The sequence below is a fragment of the Aethalodelphis obliquidens genome, unplaced genomic scaffold (assembly GCF_003676395.1).
Source record: "Aethalodelphis obliquidens isolate GAN/ISIS:26980383/991018 unplaced genomic scaffold, ASM367639v1 scaffold36, whole genome shotgun sequence".
NCBI classification, from domain to species: Eukaryota; Metazoa; Chordata; class Mammalia; order Artiodactyla; family Delphinidae; genus Aethalodelphis; species Aethalodelphis obliquidens.
In genome coordinates, this window is record NW_020837980.1 from 15955688 (window position 1) to 15977421 (window position 21734).

The 21734-nt window shown below is 38.2% G+C and overlaps 1 protein-coding gene across 2 annotated transcripts in view; it reads left to right on the plus strand.

Annotated features, from left to right (window-relative positions):
• Positions 1-21250, plus strand: part of EPS8 (EGFR pathway substrate 8, signaling adaptor) — a 189703-nt gene extending 168453 nt beyond the window's left edge. For both annotated transcript variants that reach the window (XM_027129513.1, XM_027129512.1), the window contains 4 exons: positions 4403-4619; positions 16438-16618; positions 18100-18229; positions 19983-21250. In XM_027129513.1, the coding sequence (XP_026985314.1) occupies positions 4403-4619; positions 16438-16618; positions 18100-18229; positions 19983-20096 (642 nt within the window). In that variant the 3' untranslated portion in view covers positions 20097-21250. The remainder of the gene's footprint in view (positions 1-4402; positions 4620-16437; positions 16619-18099; positions 18230-19982) is intronic.
• Positions 21251-21734: the final 484 nt, after the last annotated feature.

Here is a 21734-nt window from a genome sequence, read left to right on the forward strand (position 1 = left end):
CTGTTATGAATGCTCTGTTTTTCAAGCTCAATCCAGATATTCAGACACTGCTGGACAGAGAGGACAGTTTTACTAAAGATGTCTTTATTTTCATTCCAGCAGACCAACTTCCTGATAATATTCCGTTCTTAAAAAATTTTAAGTTAATCTTAGAACGCTCTATTCATCTGTCAGTTAGAGGCATGGTCTTTAGACAGGGATGGTTACTTTTTATTCTGCTTCACGTGTTGACATTTTTCCAAATACTTCTTACAATAATTTGAATAATACCTACTATCTCTCTCTTTCCATATATATATAAATTACTGCCCAAAAGGCATATTACAGAATCATAAAATTTTCTGTTTGTTTAACTGCTTACAAGTTCAACTAAAGTTCACTAAAACACACCATGATATATATTTCCTTTTGTAAATCAGCTTAAGAGTTAGTCTTACATTAAATGTACTCTAATTGAATCCTTTATAAGCTATAAGAATAAGACGAACCTTTATCTTAATATTTTTAAAACACAATACTCATACACAAATATCTACTGAAATACGGTACATGGTTTATGCTGTAGTGTGAGCCTATATAATTAGTTTTCCATGGCTAGATAGTGGTGGAAATTAATTATATATTTACAGGCTCCTTCCCTGGTTGATTTGTTGGGAGGTAATCTTACTGTCAAAAACTAATTTGCTCACGGTTTCTGATATTTGATGTAAAGTATAATTGATATTATCTAGTTCCATCTCCTATGTTAAATCTTCTCATTTGATGTGATTTGCTCCATTTTCCTAATAGCAATTACTTGGCGAGCTGTCAGAGGTAACTCGTATTTGTTCCCTCAAGGCACTTACTTCTTTTTAATGTAATTTTTTTGGATTCAATCTCTGGACTTAACACCCTCCAAACATTCCAGCTGTGCCTAGTTTTCACTGCAGAGTGCCAAAGAGACTAAATTTAGAGGAAAAAATGTATAGATTCCATTTTTAAGAACAGTTCAATTTTACTGGCTTTGTTGGGCTTGCTTGCATAAATTCCCTTCTGAAGCAGTATCTTGCATGAATCAGGAGCTTATCTACACATGTCTTTCTTTAATCCTTGAGAATTTCTACTCAGTTTTAGTGGCTAAAGGAAAGTGACTCATTTGGACTTAATTGTCAACAGAAAAGTACATTTTCCACAGGGTCTAGTAATTCTGACTTCTTTCAGAGAAAGAAAAAAACAAAGAGATTTTTGTTTTAAGCAGAACTTTATATTTGCGAGAGATAAAAGGCAAGAGTTAGGAAGTGACGGTGATCGTACAAAAGTACAGCCACACCAAGGTGACCCATCATCCCAGTTTGCTCACAGCTGAGGGGTTTGGAGGGATGTATGTGGGACTCTTGGTTCTGACACTTGGAGAGTCCCAGGCAAACTGGGAACAGTCGGTCAAGATTTCTTTTTGGATTTGGAGATTCAGCACCCTTCGTTCAGCAGAAGAAAGTTTGGGGTGGACTTCTGCTCTCCAAGACTTGCCATCCGTTGAGGGGCCATCAGTTCTCTACCTTCAGCCTCATATAACCAAGAGACAGTAATAGCAAAGGGAGAAGAGCAGTAACTGGGTGGTAAGTAGAAGGGAGTGGGAGAAGGTAGCAGGGGACAGAGCCAAGTGATTTCATGAGTCACTCCTGATTCCCTTTCCTCCTCGTGGAGGATGACATCAGTTTCCATGGAAAAGCCACCTTGGTTTCTGTTTCAGAGCAGGTTATCATGATTTGAGGAAGGCCCTTCCCCCACTTTTTCATTCCAGGGGTTGGAAGGATGAGGCAGGAAGGAGGACCAAGAAAAAGGGGAAAATATGCAAGTAAATAAAATTATGACCTAATTCATGAAAAATTTTCCTATGGTTTCTCTGTATATTATATGAATATTTAGGTCTGTAGTTCTGATAGGTTATACTGATAAAGTTGCATTACGTAGCAATGACAGATGGGTGAAACAAGGCACAGAAGATTTGGTGAGCCTGTCTGCAGGCCTGATTGTGACAATAACACAGGTTTTCAGTTTTTCACAGTATTATTTGATGGCTAGCCAAACGCTAGCTGTTCTTGTTTTTCTGAAAGCAAAAAATGTGAATCATCATGGAATGCGGAGCTGAAAGCATTTTTTGTTTTGTTTAAGCTTTAAAAGCAGTAATTTAAACTCTGACACTTTTGAAATCCTAATGTGAGAATTCACTAACTCTTCATGAAATTATGTGCCGAGGACATTCTTGTTAAGGGTACATTGCATATACATTGATGACTTTGGTGTGTGCTAAGTATTACATTTCGGTGATGTTTGCTGTATTTTGATTGCTCAAACTATTTTATTGGCCCAAATATAGGAACATTGTTTTGTGGACGATAATAATGATAATATAATACACTCGATTATTGAATATATTAGAAATGTTTCCAGGCCTTGAATTGCAGAGGGGTCAGCAATATCTGTTTCTCTCCCATCAAACTCCATGGCTTGCTCTGTGAATTTGACCCCTACTCATTCCCTTCCTCTTTGCCTCTCTCCTTCTCCCTCCCATCCCCCTCCAAGAAATAGCAGCACATAAACTCTTCTTTCAGTCCTTCTCCCATCCTTGTTTCATACCCTCCCACCTTCCCCACCCACTGGCAGGTGAGCGGTGGCTTTTAAAGAGGCAGTAGAGAACCAGGGCTGCTCCCCCTCTGGTTTCCACAGGTGTTACTCATTTGCTGTGAAGGTGCCTTTGAGGGTGGTGTGTTGTTTTTTAAGCAAGAATTACAAAGTGATGTGTGTGTGTGGTGTGTATTTTGATGTTTTTGATCTCTGTGGAAATTGGGAAGGCCTCTTTTACAATCAATATGACCTTATATTTGGGCCAATTTAGAAATTAAATGTAAATACTCTTCTAGCCAAAGGACCAGATTACCAAAAGGCCTGCTTTTTGTATTTCATCTACTAATCCTGAATTTTAGAATAATTAAAGTTGTGCCAGTGCAGTATCTAAACTTTACCTAAATTATAAGTCACTGCTCTGTATCTTTGATTCTATACAAAAAATTTGCCTTTTGAGAATTTGGAACTTATTTTATTTCAGTTATTAAGATTATTTTGTTTAAAGTTTTAACTATTGTGTGTAGTTTAATAGGGAAGATGCACAACTAATATTTTATAATAGCCTAAATCATGGTTTAAAAATTACTGAAAGTTATTATATATTCTGTCACATCTACCTTTTTTTTAATACAAATCCCCCTGTGGACTTTTTTCCTAATAATATGCTTTTGACGTGTAGTCATAAACATTTTTTAAGTAATTAGGGGGTTGCTTTATTCCCATAATAAAAAATCCAGAGGGAGGCACAGACTAGGTAGTTTCACATAATGAAAAGTCCAGGATCCTCTTAACTTTTTCTTTTTCTAAGAATTTTTCTCTTTAACTTTATTTACATGTTGTATTATGTAGACAAATTTCCTAATTTTTAATCACTTTTTATTTCTAGGTCAAACCTAGATAACTTGGTCACAATTCATTATTTTTGTTTTTATTTATTTATTTTTATTAACTTTTTATTTTATACTGGAGTACAGTTGATTAACAATGTTGTGTTAGTTTCAGGTGTACAGCAAAGTGATTCAGTTATACATATACACGTATCTATTCTTTTTCCAGTTCTTTGAAATTGTCATAGAACAATTTCATAGTCATAAACATTTAATTAAAGACCATACCATTACCCTCACCACATTCCTATTTTAACAAGGAAACTTTCTAAATTTAATAAATTAGCATTAAGATGATGGCAGAAAGGGATATGGCTTGAAAAAATTAACAATACTTTTGAATTACTTGTTTATTTTAAAGCATACTCCTTTTATCTACTGAAATATTACCCCTCTTCTTAACAAATTACTTGGAAACAGCAGAATTAAACACTTTTGTATATAATATATATTTAAAATAAGGAGTAAGTAATGCTTTCTGTTATTGATATTTAGGCTTCTAGTGCAGTTAGAAGTTCTTATTAATGGAAACTATAAAATAATCAGAAATCTCTTGACCTACCCTGATATTGTGTGATTCCAGGTTCAAATTTAGTTTTCTTGACATTTATTACTATTATTAGTACTAATGTTTGCTATTGGTGTATCCTTTTTGATTGTGAACAAATGTGTAGAATATTTAAAAAATAATTTTTAATAATTATTACATCAGGTAGGATTGGAGGGTTGTGCATGTCTGTCTATACATACATATATATGTATGTATATATATTAACACACACAAATCTGCTATGGATTTGCAAGGAAGTTTACAAATAAATAGCCAACAGGGTCCTGTCAAAGTATAATTTGTTTTCCTAGCCTAGGTTTATATTTTCACAATTCCGAATTAATGATTTGTCTTTTTATAGAAACAAAGGATGGAGTATGGTCCAAGAGCAACTGACATTCCCTCTGCTCCATCACCTCCTCCAACACCAGCTCCTGTTCCTGTTCCCCTCCCACCTTCTGCTTCAGCACCTGTGTCAAAGGTCCCAGCAAATGTAACCCGTCAGAACAGCAGCTCCAGTGAGAGTGGTGGCAGTGTTGTGCGAGATAGCCAACGACAAAAACAAGTTCCTGTTGACCGTAAGTTTCCTAGGGAGGCAAAAAATACACAGTTTCTCCTGGGAATTAAAAGCACTCTAAGTAAAAATTGTTTATTATTGGTTCTGCTGGTAATAAATATTATTAAATATACAGAATAGTCCTTGCACGGTACTTCATAGATTGCAAAGATTTTCACCTCATTTCTCATCCTCCAAGTAATTTTGAGAAACAGGAAGTTCTGTCTACTCTCTAATGGGTGTATTTCTACATATTCCAATATATTGTGGTGATTGAATACAGACTCTGGAGCCAGACATGCTTGGGTTTGTATCGTGAAATATCACTTGCTGGCCACAAGACTGTCAAGAATTTGATGATCCTCTGTATGCTTTAATATCTGAAAAGGGGGGGACAGTGATATCTACTTCATAGGATAATTGTGAGGGTTTCATGAAATAATGCATATAGAGCATTTAGACCAGTCATTCTCAGCCAGGGGTGATTTTGCCCCCTTCCCCTGGGGACATTTGGTATTTGTCCGGAGACATATTTTGGTCACAATTGGGTGGATGCTACTGGCATCTATTATAATAAGTAGAAGTTAGGGTTGTAGTTAACAACATCCTAAGATGAACAGGACAGCTTCCCTCTCCCCCGCTCACACACACACAACAGAATCATCTGGCCCAAAATATCGATGGTACTGAGGCTGAAAAAGCCTGATTGATTTTAACCAATATGACACATTATAAGCAGTTAGTAAGTATTTACTCTTATCATCATCAGTATCAGCATCATAGTCTTCCTGCTTCTATTCCTAATATTTGCCATATATATATATATATAGTGTGTGTGTGTCTATATACACACACAGTCATACTAGCTTAATATAATCACCCTGCCAATAGCACTTTCAAATTTGCCCTCCAAATTCAGAATTTTAGACTTCAACTTCATACTTTCATAAATTGAAGTTTTATTTTTCATATGAGTGGTTAAATCTGAAAACCAGATTTAAATAAATTAAAACAAAAGACCCTATGGCCAACTTTGGATTATCCTTGTTAGTACTTGGGAACAGCAGGGTGGATAATTTGAAAACTGAAGATAATTCTAAGATAATTTTTATTTTGTTTTATCTTGTAGCATATTTTATCTTGTCTGTTTAATCTTCAAATTATGTTTTTCAAAGTATTATAAAATTACTTTGCTTTATCGATACTTGATACATAAAAATTCTTGGAAGACTAGAGCCAGGAAGATGTTTCCTTAATATGATAAAAGTATATAAAGTGTATGTGTGTGTAAAGGATATTTTTCATTCTCTCAAATGGCTTCTCCTAGGGCTCAGTTCTGGGCTCTTTTCTCATATAAACATACTTTTACTGTAGATGATCACTCTATTTTCATTTCCTTCAATATTGTTTATACTGTTGGAAAAGGAGTGACTTGAAAATTTGTCTTCATATCAAATCTCATCTCTGGCATCCAGATACAAGTTTTTTTTATTTTATTTTTTTAATACATCTTTATTGGAGTTTAATTGCTTCACAATACTATGTTAGTTTCTGTTGCACAACAAAGAAAATCAGCCACATGCATGCACATGTCCCCATATCCCCTCCCTCTTGAGCCTCCCTCCCATCCTCCCTATCCCACCCCTCTAGGTCATCGCAAAGCACAGAGCCGATCTTCCTGTGCTGTGCTGCTGCTTCCCACCAACCATTTTACATTTGGTAGTGTATATATGTCCATGCTACTCTCTCTTCGCCCCAGCTTCACCCTCCCACCCCATGTCATCAAGTCCATTCTCTATATCTACCTCTTTATTCTTGCCCTGTAACTAGGTTCATCAGTACCATTTGTTTTGGGTTTTTTTTAGATTCCATATATATGCGTCGGCATATGGTATTTGTTTTTCTCTTTCTGACTTACTTCACTCTGTATGACAGACTCTAAGTCCATCCACCTCACTACAAATAACTCAATTTCACCTCTTTTTTATGGCTGAGTAATATTCCATTGTATATATGTGCCACATCTTCATCCATTCATCTGTCAATGGACATCTAGGTTGCTTCCATGTCCTGGCTAATGTAAATAGTGCTGCAGTGAACATTGTGGTATGTCTCTTTTTGAATTATGCTTTCCTCAGGCTATATGCCCAGTAGTGGGATTGCTGGGTCATATGGTAGTCCTATTTTTAGTTTTTTAAGGAACCTCCATACTGTTTTCCATAGTGGCTGTATCAATTTACATTCCCACCAACAGTGTAGGAGGGTTCCCTTTTCACCACACCCTTTGCAGCAGTTATTGTTTCTACCTTTTTTGATAATGGCCATTCTGACTGGCGTGAGGTGATACCTCATTGTAGCTTTGATTTGCATTTCTCTAATAATTAGTGATGTTGAGCATCTTTTCATGTGCCTCTTGGCCATCTGTAGGTCTCCCTTGGTGAAACGTCTATTTAAGTCTTCTGCCCATTTTTTAACTGGATTGTTTTTTTGATATTGAGCTCCATGAGCTGTTTGTATATTTTGGAGATTAATCCTTTGTCTGTTGTTTCATTTGCAAATATTTTCTCCTATTCTGAGGGTTGTCTTTTTGTCTTGTTTATGGTTTCCTTTGCTGTGCAAAAGCTTTTAAGTTTAATTAAGTCGCATTTGTTTATTTTTGTTTTTATTTCCATTACTCTAGGAGGTGGGTCAAAAAAGATCTTGCTGTGGTTTATGTCAGAGTGTTTTTCGTATGTTTTCCTCTAGAAGTTTTATAGTGTCTGGTCTTACATTTAAGTCTTTAATCCATTTGGAGTTTATTTTTGTGTATGGTGTTAGGTAGTGTTCTAATTTCATTCTTTTACATGTAGCTGTCCAGTTTTCCCAACACCACTTATTGAAGAGGCTGTCTTTTTTCCATTGTATGTTCTTGCCTCCTTTCTCATAACTTAGGTGCCCATATGTGTGTGGGCTTATCTCTGGGCATTCTATCCTGTATCATTGATCTATATTCCTGTTTCTGTGCCAGTACCATTCTGTCTTGATTACTGTAGCTTTGTGATATAGTTTGAAGTTGGGGAGCCTGATTGCTCTAACTCCGTTTTTCTTTCTCAAGATTGCTTTGGCTATTCGGGGTCTTTTGTGTTTCCATACGAATTGTAAGATTTTTTGTTCTAATTCTGTGAAGAATGCCATTGGTAGTCTGATAGGGACTGCATTGAATCTGTAGATTGCTTTGGGTAGTATAGTCATTTTCACAATATTGATTCTTCCAATCCAAGAACGTGGTATATTTCTCCATCTGTTTATGTCATCTTTGATTTCTTTCATCAGTGTTCTATAGTTTTCTGAGTACAAGTCTTTCACCTCCCTAGGCAGGTTTATTCCTAGGTATTTTATTCTTTTTGTTGCAACAGTAAATGGGAGTGTTTCCTTAATTTCTCTTTCTGATTTTTCATTGTTGGCGTATAGGAATGCCATGGATTTCTATGCATTAATTTTGTATCCTGCAACCTTACCAGACTCACTGATTAGTTCTACTAGTTTTCTAGTGGCATCTTTAGGATTTTCTATATATAGTATCATGTCATCTGCAAACAGTGACAGTTGTACTTCTTCATTTCCAATTTGTATTCCTTTTATTTCTTTTTCTTCTATGATTGCTCTGGCTAGGACTTCCAAAACTATGTTGAATAAGAGTGGCAAGAGTGGACATCCTTGTCTTTTTCCTGATCCTAGTAGAAATGCTTTCAGTTTTTCACCATTGAGTATGATGCTCACTGTGGGTTTGTCATATATGGCCTTTATTATGTTGAGGTAGGTTCCCTCTATGCCTATTTTCTGGAGAGTTTTTATCATAAATCGGTGTTGAATTTTGTCAAAAGCTTTTTCTGCATCTATTGAGGTGATCATATGGTTTTTATTCCCTAATTTGTTAATGCAGTGTATCACATTGAATGATTTGCCTATTTTGAAGAATCCTTGCATCCCTGGGATAAATCCCACTTGATCATGATGTATGATCCTTTTAATGTGCTGTTGGATTTTGTTTGCTAGTATTTTGTTGAGGATTTTTGCATATGTGTTCATCAGTGATATTGGTCTATGATTTTCCTTTTTTGTGATATCTTTTTTCTGGTTTTGGTATCAGGGTGATGGTGGCTTTGTAGAATGAGTTTGGGAGTGTTCCTTCCTCTGCAATTTTTTGGAAGAGTTTGAGAAGGATAGGTGTTAGCTCTTCTCTAAATGTTTGATAGAATTCACCTGTGAAGCCATCTGGACCTGGACTTTTGTTTGTTGGAAGATTTTTAATTACGGTTTCAATTTCATTACTTGTGATAGGTCTGTTTATCTTTTTAATTCTTCCTGGTTCAGTCTTGGAGAATTGTACCTTTCCAGGAATTTGTCCACTTCTTCGTGGTTGTCCATTTTTTTTTTTTTTGTGGTTGTCCATTTTATTGGCATTTAGTTGTTTGTAATAGTCTCTTATAGTCCTTTGTATTTCTGCAGTGTCAGTTGTGATTTCTCCATTTTCATTTCAAGTTTTATTGACTTATGTCCTCTCCCTTTTTTTCTTGATGAATCTGGCTAAGGGTTTATCAATTTTGTTTATCTTCTCAAAGAACCAGCTTTTAGTTTTATTGATCTTTGCTATTGTTTTCTTTGTTTCTATTTCATTTATTTCTGCTCTGATCTTTATGATTTCTTTCCTTCTATGGAATTTGGGTTTTCTTTGTTCTTCTTTCTCTAGTTGTTTTAAGTGTAGGGTTAGATTGTTTATTTGAGGTTTTTCTTGTTTCTTGAGGTGAGATTGAATTGCTATAACCTTTCCTCTTAGAACTGCTTTTGCTGTGTCTCATAGGTTTTGGGTTGTCATGTTTCGTTGCCATTTGTTTCCATGTATTTTATTATTTCTTCTTCGATTTCTTCAGTGATCTCTTGGTTATTTAGTAGCACACTGTTTAGTATCCATGTGTTTGTATTTTTTACAGTTTTTTTCCTGTAATTGATTTCCAATCTCATACCATTGTGGTCAGAAAAGATGCTTGATATGATTTCAACTTTCTTAAATTTACTGAGGCTTGATTTGTGACCCAAGATGTGATCTATCCTGGAGAATGTTCCATGCGCACTTGAGAAGAAAGTCTATTCTGCCACTCTGGGTGGAATGTTCTATAAATATCAATTAGATCTATCTGGTCAGTTGTGTCATTTAAAGCTTGTGTTTCCTTACTTATTTTCTGTTTGGATGATCTGTCCATTGGTGTAAGTGGGATATTAAAGTCCCCTACTCTTATTGTGTTACTGTCGATTTCTCCTTTCGTGGTTGTTAGCATTGCCTTATGTGTTGTGGTGCTCCTATGTTGAGTGCATAAACATTTATAATTGTTATATCTTCTTGGATTGATCCTTTGATCATTATGTAGTGTCCCTCCTTATCTCTTGTAACAGTCTTTATTTTAAAGTCTATTTTATCTGATACAAGTATTGCTACTCCAGCTTTCTTTTGATTTCCATTTGCATGAAATATCTTTTTCCATCCCTTCACTTTCAGTCTGTATGTGACCCTAGGTCTGAAGTGGGTCTCTTGTAGACAGCATACATATGGGTCTTGTTTTTGTATCCATTCAGCCAGTCTGTGTCTTTTGGTTGGGGCATTTACGTTCAGGGTTATTATCGATATGTATGTTCCTATTACCATTTTCTTAATTGTTTTGGGTTTGTTTTTGTGGGCCTTTTTCTTCTCTGTGTTTCCCGCTTAGAGGAGTTTCTTTAGCATTTGTTGTAAAGTTGGTTTGGTGGTGCTGAATTCTCTTAGCTTTTGTTTGTCTGAAAAGCTTTTGACTTCTCCATTGAATCTGAATGAGATCCTTGCTGGGTAGAGTAATCTTGGTTATAGGTTTTGCTCTTTCATCACTTTAGGTATATCCTGCCACTCCCTCTGGCCTGCAGAATTTCCACTGAAAAATCAGCTGACAACCTTATGGGGATTCCTTTGTATGTTATTTTTTGTTTTTCCCTTGCTGCTTTTAATATTTTTTCTTTGAATTTAATTTTTATTAGTTTGATTGATATGTGTCTTGGTGTGTTTTTCCTAGAGTTTATCCTATATGGGACTCTCCGTGCTTCCTGGACTTGGGTGACTGTTTTCTTTCCCATGTTAGGGAAATTTTCGACTATAATCTCTTCAAATATTTTCTCAGACCCTTTCTTTTTCTCTCCTTCCTCTGGGACCCCTATAATTTGAATGTTGGTACGTTTGGTGTTGTCCCAGAGGCCTCTGAGATTGTCTTCAATTCTTTTCATTCTTTTTTCTTTATTCTGCTCCTTGGCAGTTATTTCCACCATTTGTCTTGCAGCTCACTTATTCATTCTTCTGCCTCCGTTATTCTGTTATTGATTCCTTCTAGTGCATTTTTCATTTCAGTTACTGTGTTTTCATCTCTGTTTGTTCTTTAGTTCTTCTAGATCTTTGTTAAACATTTCTTGTATTTGCTCAATCCATGCTTCCATTCTATTTCCAAGATTCTGGGTCATCTTAACTATCATTACTCTGAATTCTTTTTCAGGTAGATTGCCTATTTCCTCTTCATTTATTTGGTCTTGTAGGGTTTTACCTTGCTCTGTCATCTATGACATTTTTTTTTTGCCATCTCATTTTTTTTTTTAATGTGTGCGATTGTGTTCCTGTTTTACTGGTCTTTTGGCCTGAGGCTTCCAACACTGGAGTTTGTAGGTTATTGGGTTGAGCTGAGTCTTGGTGCTGAGATGAGGAACTCTGTGAGACCTCACTCCGATGAATATTCCCTGGGGTCTGAGGTTCTCTGTTAGTCCAGTGGTTCAGACTTGGAGCTCCCACTGCAGGAGCTCTCCCCAACCCCAGGGTCACAAATCAAGATCCTGCAAGCCACGTAGGGTGGCAAAAAACAAAAAAAGAGAGAGAGAAAAATAACAAAATAAAAAATAAAATCAGGCTAGGAAACTAACATATGTTAGAAAGAATGTAAAAATAAAAATATAGATGAATCAACAACCAGAAGGTACATCAGTACCACAATAGTAAAAAAAGAAGAGGAGGGAAAGGAAAACAAAGGGGGGGGGGTGGTGGAAAGACCTTGGCTGTGGAGGGTGGGGCCTAAGTAAGGGTGAGGTTTGGGTGGTGGGTAGGGCCAATGCTCAGGACCCACAGGGCTGGAAAAGGCCCTGGGGGCTGTGGGCGGTGGGGCTTAGGCTCAAGGAACAGAAGGGGCCCAGGCGTGCCCCCCCACTCCAGTCTCAGAGGGCGGGAGACCTCACCTGGGAGCCTAGCAGGCTACCTGGGCTCGAGTGGGTGGGGCAAATGCCCTCCTCTCCTCTGCTGCTCCTCCGGTCTGGGTTCTGGGAGGGCCCCTCCCGCCTGCCTCTCCTGATCTCCCCGGCCTCCCTCCTATGCCCCCAAGGACCCACGTGGCCTGGAGGGGGGTTTGGAGGGCGGGGGATCGGCCTGGAAGCTCAGCAGACTCCCAGTGCCTGAGTGTGGAGGGCAATCGCCCTCCGCTTCTCTCCCACTCCTCCCGGAGGGCGTCTCCCGCCTGCCTCTCCTGTTCTCCCCTCGGCCTCCTTCCTATGCCCCCAAGGACCCACGTGACCTGGAGAGGGCAGGGGATTAGACTGGGAGCTCAGCAGGCTCCCTGTGCCCAAGTCCAGATACAAGTTTTGAACTATTAACTTTATAGCTGAGATTGGAACTTAAGATTCAAGTTCTCATCTCAGTAAATCATAGCCCTATCTCTTCAGTTGTGGTCACTCTTGATTTAAAGAAAATTAAAAAGAAGACACTGAAACTATTACTATTTAATTGTTCTGGAAATTCTGGTTAAAGGCAATAAGCACAAACCTACTTTTATATATTACTTTCTCAGCTGAAGTATAGCCAATTAAAATTACCTTCTCATCCATATCGTGACCTTACCAAAGAACTAATGGAAAACTGAAGTTTTGGAAAAATGATTAGCTCTTTCTGTGTGGCAAAAACAACTATGCCTGTGCATGTGTGTGTATGAGAGTGTGTGTGCATAAATATAACTGGCAAGTAAATTTTAAAATATTTTTGTGTATTTTTTGAAAAGATGCTTTTATTTTTTTTTTCAGACACGAAAGACATAGTTTTGAGATGAGAAAGTTCTGTAAATGTTTTTGTTGATTTCCCTAAGGAAAATTTTCCTCTCAGAAACTTTCTTCATTCTTCCCACAAGTTTATAACATCTCCCTTCTTTGTTATGTCAGCACGGTAATCTTTGACCCAGTGGCACTGTTTTTCCAGGCCTGGGGTCAGGGTTCATAGGCATCCAGGCCCAGTTTTGGAACAGTCTGTGGGCTGGGACAGTTTGTTCTTTGTCCTAGTCTAAGAAACTAAGAATAACCTAGTGGGAAAGAGGCATGGTTAGAATACTTTAAAGATAGAGAACCGCCTAATAATTGTGACTCATCATTTTCAAGTCTGTTTTTCATAAGTCAAAGGGTGACACTGGTATGTAAAACATAAACATATGTCCCCAAATTTACACATGTACTTGTTTCCTTAAACTAATAAACTTTTGCGTTTACTTATGTAATGTTCCTTTTAAAGATAGCTCAGAAGTATAGTTTGACATTAACTATAGTCCTTTTTATAAAACAAATATTTTCTTGATAGCTTTCTTTCTTGAGCACTTTTTTGAAGAACATTTCTACTGAACGAATATCGGGGCTTCTCAACAGTCTTTTTAGAACCAAATAGACATGCTTCTTTACTGGTAACCAGGTCTCTTTCAAAATATACCTTTTGTGGTACTTGCGTTCTCTGCTTATGGCCTAGACTTCTGATAAGAGTAAAATGGAAGGAGCTGTAAATTGAATACTCACCCCATAAAAATGTTACCAAATAGCTATGAACAAGGGAAAAAAGTCAACAGGCCTATTTTTAAAATGTCACAAGTAGCGAGAACCCGGCTCCTTTTCTGAAGTGTTTACTGCGTTTATTCAGACTAGCTGCTTGGAGCCCTGTGTCATATAAGCTATTCAGTTTGACTTGTAAGATTCAAAAAGGTTCTCTTCATCACTTTTGAAGATATCAATGCTTCAGTTGTTTTGCATGTCTTCCATTTCCTTTGAAATGTTAGTCCTTTTATATGAGTTTAATCTTCTGTAATCAGAAGTGTTGTTTTTAGAAAGAGGTGTAAAGTTAGTCTGGTGTGTTGTTATGTGCTAGAACATTGCCAATGGAAACCAAAACCAGGAACACATTAGAAGAGGTTTTTATATTCCCTGGAAAGAGGTTATGCTGTGGACTGGAAATGATCCCGCAGTGGCTAAGTCAACAGATAAGGACATAACTATTTTAGTGTGGTTATACTTTTCCTCTTGTATTTCTTTGAGATGTACTCCTGTGTTGTATGGCAGTGTGACTACATTGTACTGATTTAAAAGACTTAACTGATGAAATGCATGTCCTGTATTACTTAAATATAACAATCAATAATATTCCCTCTTACTCTCTTTAGCCCCCTCATCCTCCCTCCTTTCCTCCCTTCCCTTCTCTTATTTCTCTTTCTTTTGACTTCTTTCTTTTTCAAAAGGTTTCCTGAGTACTTGAGGCATTAAAAAAAATTAGGCTGAAATAACACTGTTTGATTATTTCACACTTTCATTTATTTCCCAGGGGCACCAAACACTTTCTAAAAATACTTTCCCTGAAAAAAACAATCAGAACAATGGTCACAAAAGCTTCCTTAGTGTCCAGGTCACTGTCACTTGCCAAGTTAGTTAATTGGATTACTATATCAGTTCTTTGCACTTAATTCTTGAAGGTGATATACAAATAATGTATCTCTCTCTCTCTCTCTGTGTGTGTGTGTGTGTGTGTGTGTGTGTGTGTGTGTGTGTGTGTGTGTGTATCTGACTCACATTTTAAATGCATCACTTTATCTGTTATATTGAGAAAAGGATGGAGAGTGAAGAGTGGGTTCATGGAGAGTAGAAGCAGAGAGACCTGTAAAAAGGCTGGTGGCTCAGACCAGGCTGCTAATAGAAAAAAATGGAGTGAAGTGATTGGGCTCTGTGGTGTATTCTAATGGTAGGACCGACAGGATTTGCCAGTGGATTGGATATAATCGAGGGCAAAGGGGAGTCAGGCATACCTACATGGTATTTTGTTGGGGGAACTGGAAAAATAGAATTACCAAGTTGGGAAGTCTAGCATAAAAGTAAGCTTCAGGAAGAAGATGAGTAATTCAGATGTGAACATGTTATGTTTGAGATAGCTAATAGACATCCAATGAATATATCAAATAGGCAGTTGATGTATATTGGTCTAGAGTTCTGAGGACCAGTCTGGACTAGAGAAATAATTTGGGTAGTCATCAGCTTTTAAATGGCATTTAAAGCCAGGAGACCAGGCACAACAATCATTGATGGAGTGAGTGCAGACACAGAAGAGGTCAAGGACTGTGGCCTGGAGAGTTGGGGAGATGAGATGAGCATCTGAGAAAAGGATGCTGAGGAGAGGCCAGTAAGACAGGAGGAAAATCAGAGAGTGTGGTGTCCTGAAGGCCATAAGAAGAAAGTGTTTCAAGGAGGGAGCGCCTTCTTCAAGTGTTGTTGATAGATTAAATGAGGAAACGACTGGGGATCAACCATTGGAGTTTAGCAAAATGGCATGGAGGGATGGGGCCAAAAGCCTGATCGCAGTGAATTCAAGAGGAAATTGGAGAATGGGAATTGGAGTCAGCTGGTATAGACAGCTTCTCATGGAGTTTTGCTAAAAGGGGAGCAGAGAAATGGGCAGTAGCTGGCAGGGGATGTGGGGTTAAGAAAGGGCTTATTTAAACATAAGAGAGAAATAAAATAATAGCATGCTTGTAAGCGGATGAAATGATTCAGTAAAAGAGGAAAATTGATAACATGGGAGAAGCAGGGGGGAAGTTACTGTCAAAGTATTCAAACAGACAGAGGACACGGAGACTAGTGCACATGTAGAGGGGCTGGCCTGAGGAGAGTGGAAACAGTTCATCTATAATGTAATAGAAGGAAGGCTGGCAGAGTGTACGGGGAAAGTGCTGGTGGTAAGGAGAGCTGCTGGGGGAACTTCGGGAGGTTTTCTTTTAGCTTCTTTATTTTACTCAGAAATTATGCAAGTGAAATCATCAGCTCAGGGAGAGGACTGAGGACTGGGAACTGGAGGTTTGCAGAAGGAAGAAGATAGGAAATACTTGTCTGACCATGGACAGTTATACGGTCCCAGGCAGGATTTCTCAACCTGAGCCCCTGTGGACATTTGGGGCTAGATAATTCTCTGATGTAGCAACGTGACCTGTGTGCACTGCAGAATGTTTTGTCCATCCCGGGCCTCTACCCACTGCATGACTGTAGCTTCCTTCCCCCTTGCCCCCTGTTTGTGACATCCCAAAGTATCTCTAGCCATTGCCAGATGTACCCTGTGGTTAAAATTTCCCCCAGTTGAAAGCCACTGGCCTCAGGAAATGTAGTATGAATGTCACAGACCATTAACAGCCCAATGGTGGTTCATGATCGTGAATTTAACATGAGCTCACTCAGCATTGTTGTGTTCTATTTGGCGTGCAGGTTCAGCACAGAATAAAGAGAAAGTGAGATTTAACAAGGGTGGGGGGGCTTGCCAGATGAACACAATGAAGAAGGAAGAGACAGGGAGTGATTTTAATAATTGATCACAGAGTTTATACTTGGTGAGGATGAAAGGAAAGATGGTAGGAATACTAGATCGTAAGTCCTGTTGGGGTCAAAGGATTCTTGGCACTGGGGTTCTAGAGAGAGCAACAACTGTTAGGGCTTTCAAAACTAACCTCCTCTGTGTTGGTATCTAGGAAGGAAATCTCAGATGGAGGAAGTGCAGGATGAACTCGTCCACAGACTGACCATTGGTCGGAGCGCCGCCCAGAAGAAGTTCCACGTGCCACGGCAGAATGTCCCAGTTGTCAATATCACTTATGACTCCACCCCAGAGGATGTGAAGACATGGTTGCAGTCAAAGGGCTTCAACCCTGTGTAAGTCTCTCTGGGGATACTTTACAATTCTGTGTGTATAACATGCAGTGTTTTCAATTTGATCACTAAGATGTCACAAGTGACTCTTAGAAAATGTGAGAACCCGAACTGCACCTGTTTCCATGCTCAGGAAATGACTCTAGCCATTTTTAGCTAAAAAAAAAAAAAAAAAAAAAAATTGGAGGAAGGAGAAATAACTATCATTTGATGGTACCCCATTTTCTAGATGGTGGTGTCTGTTCATCATTGGTCCCTCGAGCAGTCTCTTGGCAACTTTGAGGCTGGTGGCTGTCTTTCTGCCTCAGAGGGTCACACAGGCTAGGTCTGTAGTCTTACCTAGACTCCCCAGACCGCAGAGGACATACAGCAGAACCTTTCCTCCTGCTGCAGCATAGAGATCCCAGGCAAATAAAAAATAGGTGACATTACTTATCGTAGGTTATAACCTAATAGAGCTTTCCTTTAGGAAAGCCACAGTGAAGTTTCTATTTGTCTATAATTAAAAACTTGTAAACATTTTCTCGTGTATTTGGTAAACATATTTGAATATATGTACTTGAACTATTTGACTAATACATATTCAAGAGCACTTGACACATTATAAACTCACCCAGTGTGACTGAAAACATGAGGTACACTGGTTAGTCAGTTGCTTGGCTACCAGAAAGTTATCCATTCCTTCTACGAAACACCAAATTTCAAGAAATTGGTAATACACAGTAAAGATAATAAACCCAGTTGACTCTTTTTTGACACTTCATGATCAGTGATCTTATATAGCCTCAGGGTCGTTATCATGACCGTCCCCTGTCATTGCCCTAAGCACTCTAGTACCATTTATGAGTTCCAGTGTATGGGACACCTAGAGAAGAGAGGTTGTAGCAGGACCAGAAATCTTTCTTTTGTTTTATCCAGACAGTATTTTTTTTATTTATTTGTTTGTTTGTTTGTTTTATTTTATTTATTTATTTTTTTTGCGGTACGTGGGCCTCTCACTTTTGTGGCCTCTCCCGTTGCGGAGCACAGGCTCCGGACGCGCAGGCTCAGCGGCCATGGCTCACGGGCCTAGCTGCTCCGTGGCATGTGGGATCCTCCCGGACCGGGGCACGAACCCGTGTCCCCTGCATCGGCAGGCGGACTCCCAACCACTGAGCCACCAGGGAAGCCCTATTTTTAATTACTTTTTACTGAAGTATAGTTGATTTACAATGTTGTGCTAATTTCTGCTGTACAGCAAAGTAGCTCACTTATACACCTGTATGCATTCTTTTTTATATTCTTTTCCATTATGGTTCAGCCCAGGATATTGTCTGTAGTTCCCTGTGCTATACAGTAGGGCCTTGTCATTTATCCGTCCTCTATATACTAGTTTGCATCTGCGAACCCCAAACTCCTAGTCCATCCCTCCCCCTTGGCAACCACAAATCCAGACAGTATTTTTAATGCTCTATTTCCCTCTTTTCCTCCTTTTGTTTTTTCAGAACTGTCAATAGTCTTGGAGTATTAAATGGTGCACAACTTTTCTCTCTCAATAAAGATGAACTGAGAACCGTCTGCCCTGAAGGGGCCAGAGTCTTTAGCCAAATTACTGTACAGAAAGCTGCATTAGAGGTACGACTTCTCAACCTAAGGTGGTGTTTTTCTACATTAGTCAAGAGTATGGACTGCAATTTGAAAGCTCTGGAAACAGTATTTATGTCCATATTGGTCGCTCTCTTTGCCTTTCATGCAGAGCTGAATTCAACTCGGTTCAGCTTTAGTAATCTGTCACTGGAGACCATCAGCGAGCATTTTCAGGGAGATTAGTTTGTTATAAGTGCTCCTATAACATGAAGCTTGAGCTCCATATACTTTTGGATATCTAATGAAAAGCCTAATGTTCTCATTTTACGGGCACGACCTCTGTAGGAATTTTATTTACTCATTTACTTCGGGTGAGTAAACGACGTAAGAGGCCAGAACTCTTTTACCTGTCCTTAATATTTAGTTTGGAGACTCTAGCAGGTTAGAGGTTGTCAAGTCTTAAAACCGTGGCTGTGTGCCTTAGGCCTGCTTATACATATAAATAATCAGAGGGAAAATATTAGGTAGGGATCATTGCAAACAGCGGGCCCTGAAGCGTCATTCTTTAGTTATAGCTGTTTCTATGAAAGAAAAAGAGTAAATGTTTTCTAGATTGGCTGTTCTTAAGGTTTCAGTATCCTACTCTACTTAACGTGGGCTGTGTAAGGGTAGTAGTTTCTAACTGTTACATCTCACAGCTCTCAATAGCTTTCATGAAAATTAAACTTAGACTCCAATGAAAGGGTATAGGCTTTGGCGTGAAATCAATACGTAATTATCTCTAGCAGGTTTATTGTATAAATTCAACAGTTAAATAACTCAGTAAAATAGCTTCATGCATACAACCCTGTAACCATTCTCACTCAGGAGAAATTATATTTCCCTTGGAAATTTTTCCTACGACATTCATCTTGGTTGATTCTATATTAGACTTTTTGTATATTGAATGTGAGTCGGGGTTATATCTTTTCTGAGGCAGTTTTGTTACCATTATACCTTCTAATTTTGTTGAGAAGGTATAAATTCCTCCTTAAGGATTATGATAGAAAGTTCCATATTCCTAACCTTTCTGAATTCCTTTAGTCCAGACTCCCTACCACTGTCATTTCCCCTGACTTCCCATGTGCTCCTGGCCTCTAGCTCCTGTTCCTCTGGATGTGAATTAAGGCAGAGACTTCCTGCCTGAGGTTCTTTGTCTTCCCCAGGCACCTTCCCATCATGCCCTTCTCTTGCATCTAGTTCATGGTTCATATTACTCACCTGTGTTGCCAGAGATTTCTGTAGATGAGAGAGGAATAAGGAGGGTGCATAGGGACTGTAGGCCAGGTTTGGAAAGGACAAAAGCCAACAAGATGTCAGAAGGTCAGAACCCTTTGGTATGAGGAAACTTGGTGTCTTCCGAGCCCAGTCTCTGGGCCTGATTTAGAATTCCCTAAGGTAGATAGATGAGTATCTTACTTGACCTAAAGAGCATTCTTTGATAATTTACCATCTTTTTGTGCTTCTTGTATAATCTCTTCTTTCCCCCAGGGAATCTAGAGCATTCCACATGCATTACTGATTTATCTTTAACAGGTTCAAGTGAAAGGCATGGTGAATGAATTGCCTTAAGACAGTATAAGTGAAAATGTGATGTTAGTAAAGTCCAGCATCATCACTTATATGAAGGGCGGCCTTCAGTTTTCCCCTTAGAGACATGAGAAGAAAAACACAAAGAACTTTTAGCCTAAGCCATTTCATGACATGATTTGCAGCCTCACAAACCAGTAACCGTCTCGTCCGAACCGTGTTTGTTTTTCAGGATAACAACGGCAGCTCTGAGTTGCAAGAAATCATGCGAAGACGACAGGAAAAAATCAGTGCTGCTGCTAGCGATTCAGGAGTGGAATCTTTTGATGAGGGAAGCAGTCACTAATTAGTTTTTAAACTCCATTATTCTTGGCATTATTCCAACGTGCTTTGTTTTAAGAAGCCATGAAGGGAATGTCAGATTCTCATTTCTTGGTGTACAGAATTTATCGCCATAAAGAAACAACGCAAACATAAGTAAGCAGACGACTTGCTCCTGGGCCCGTTATTTTTATGAAAATGAAAACATTTTAAACAGAATTTCTCATCTTGGGAATATTTTGCCTACTTTACCGAGGTGAGGTTTCCTTTATTGGATTAATTATTTCATCCCCATCTCAATGCCTAAGCAGACTTTTTTTTTTTTTTGACAGTGGTGAGTTTATTTATTGCAACAAAACAGAGATATTGCCCATGATTCAAAATCTAAACAGTTTCAGTTTTGCCTGTGACTATGGTAGGTATCATCCAGGGTGTAGCTTAGTTTAGGCTAGCCTCTGCTTACTTAGGTCTCTTCTTCAACATACTCAGTAATAGAATGTTTAGGTTTATTTAAAGTTCTTAATGCCAACAGTTTTTAAAAAAGATTAAAACATTGAATGAACTGTAAAATGCAGCAAGGCCTTGGACATACAAATAGAAACCTTTGGAGCATTCCCGAGACGTTTTATCTGTCGTGGCTCTGTTGATCACAATTCCTTGTATAGCTTGTATTTTGATTCAGTTTATATTCTTCGTATTATCTATACTGTGTTCTTATATATGAGAAAGCACAAGTGTAAAAGAGGTCATATACATTCCAACTCTGTCACAGGAAATAGCCTGCATTGGTGTGTGTTACAGTATTCTGCTAAATGAAGGCCTCAGTCCTGAATATTGATATAAGTAGTTAAGAGCAAATTGGGGCCATTTTATGAGTTTATCTGTGTCAAGTTTTTCCGGTAATAAGAAATAATATACACATATTTTAATCCTGTGAAAGATTCTAGGTAGAGAAAAGAAAGAGACTTAACCTTCAACAAATGTTATTTTTGAAAACATGATTTTTGTCATTAAATGTTATATTATTTCACATATATAAAACAGATGTTATGTAAGAATGTTGTATATTTTAACATAAATCCATTTAGAGAGATTATCTAGATTCATTAATTTTCATAGTGCCTTTTTCACATGAGTCAGCTGGAAAGTCTGCAATAAACAGTATTTGCCGTACATTAATAAATGGCTTCTGTCTCGTTGGCAAAAGGGACCTTTGGCTTGTAGAGTGGGGATCAGGGTTGCATGGAATGGGAAAAACAGAGGCCCACGCTCTTCCTTTTTTTTTTTTTTTTTTAACTGATTCCCAGTGGAGTTCTGAGTGGGTAGAAACTTCTCTAGAATACTTTCTTCAGTTGTTTCTCTTCTTTCCACCTCTCTTACTTCATCATCTTTTCTTTTACCATCTAGTAAAAACAAACTTACACACCATTTGTGATTACAAAGTGCTTCCACATAAACGCTTTGTTAGAGATCTACAATAATCTGTGAGTTGTATTTTATAGATGAGGAGGCTTAGCTTCCTAAAGGCTAACTTTCCCCAAATCATGAGGGATATGAGAATCTCTTGTCTTCCATTTCTCAGTCTGTCCATAACGTCGTCCCTTGGACAAAGTGAGGCAAACATGAGAATAATAATTATTGTAGATCCTTCCCATTTCATAAG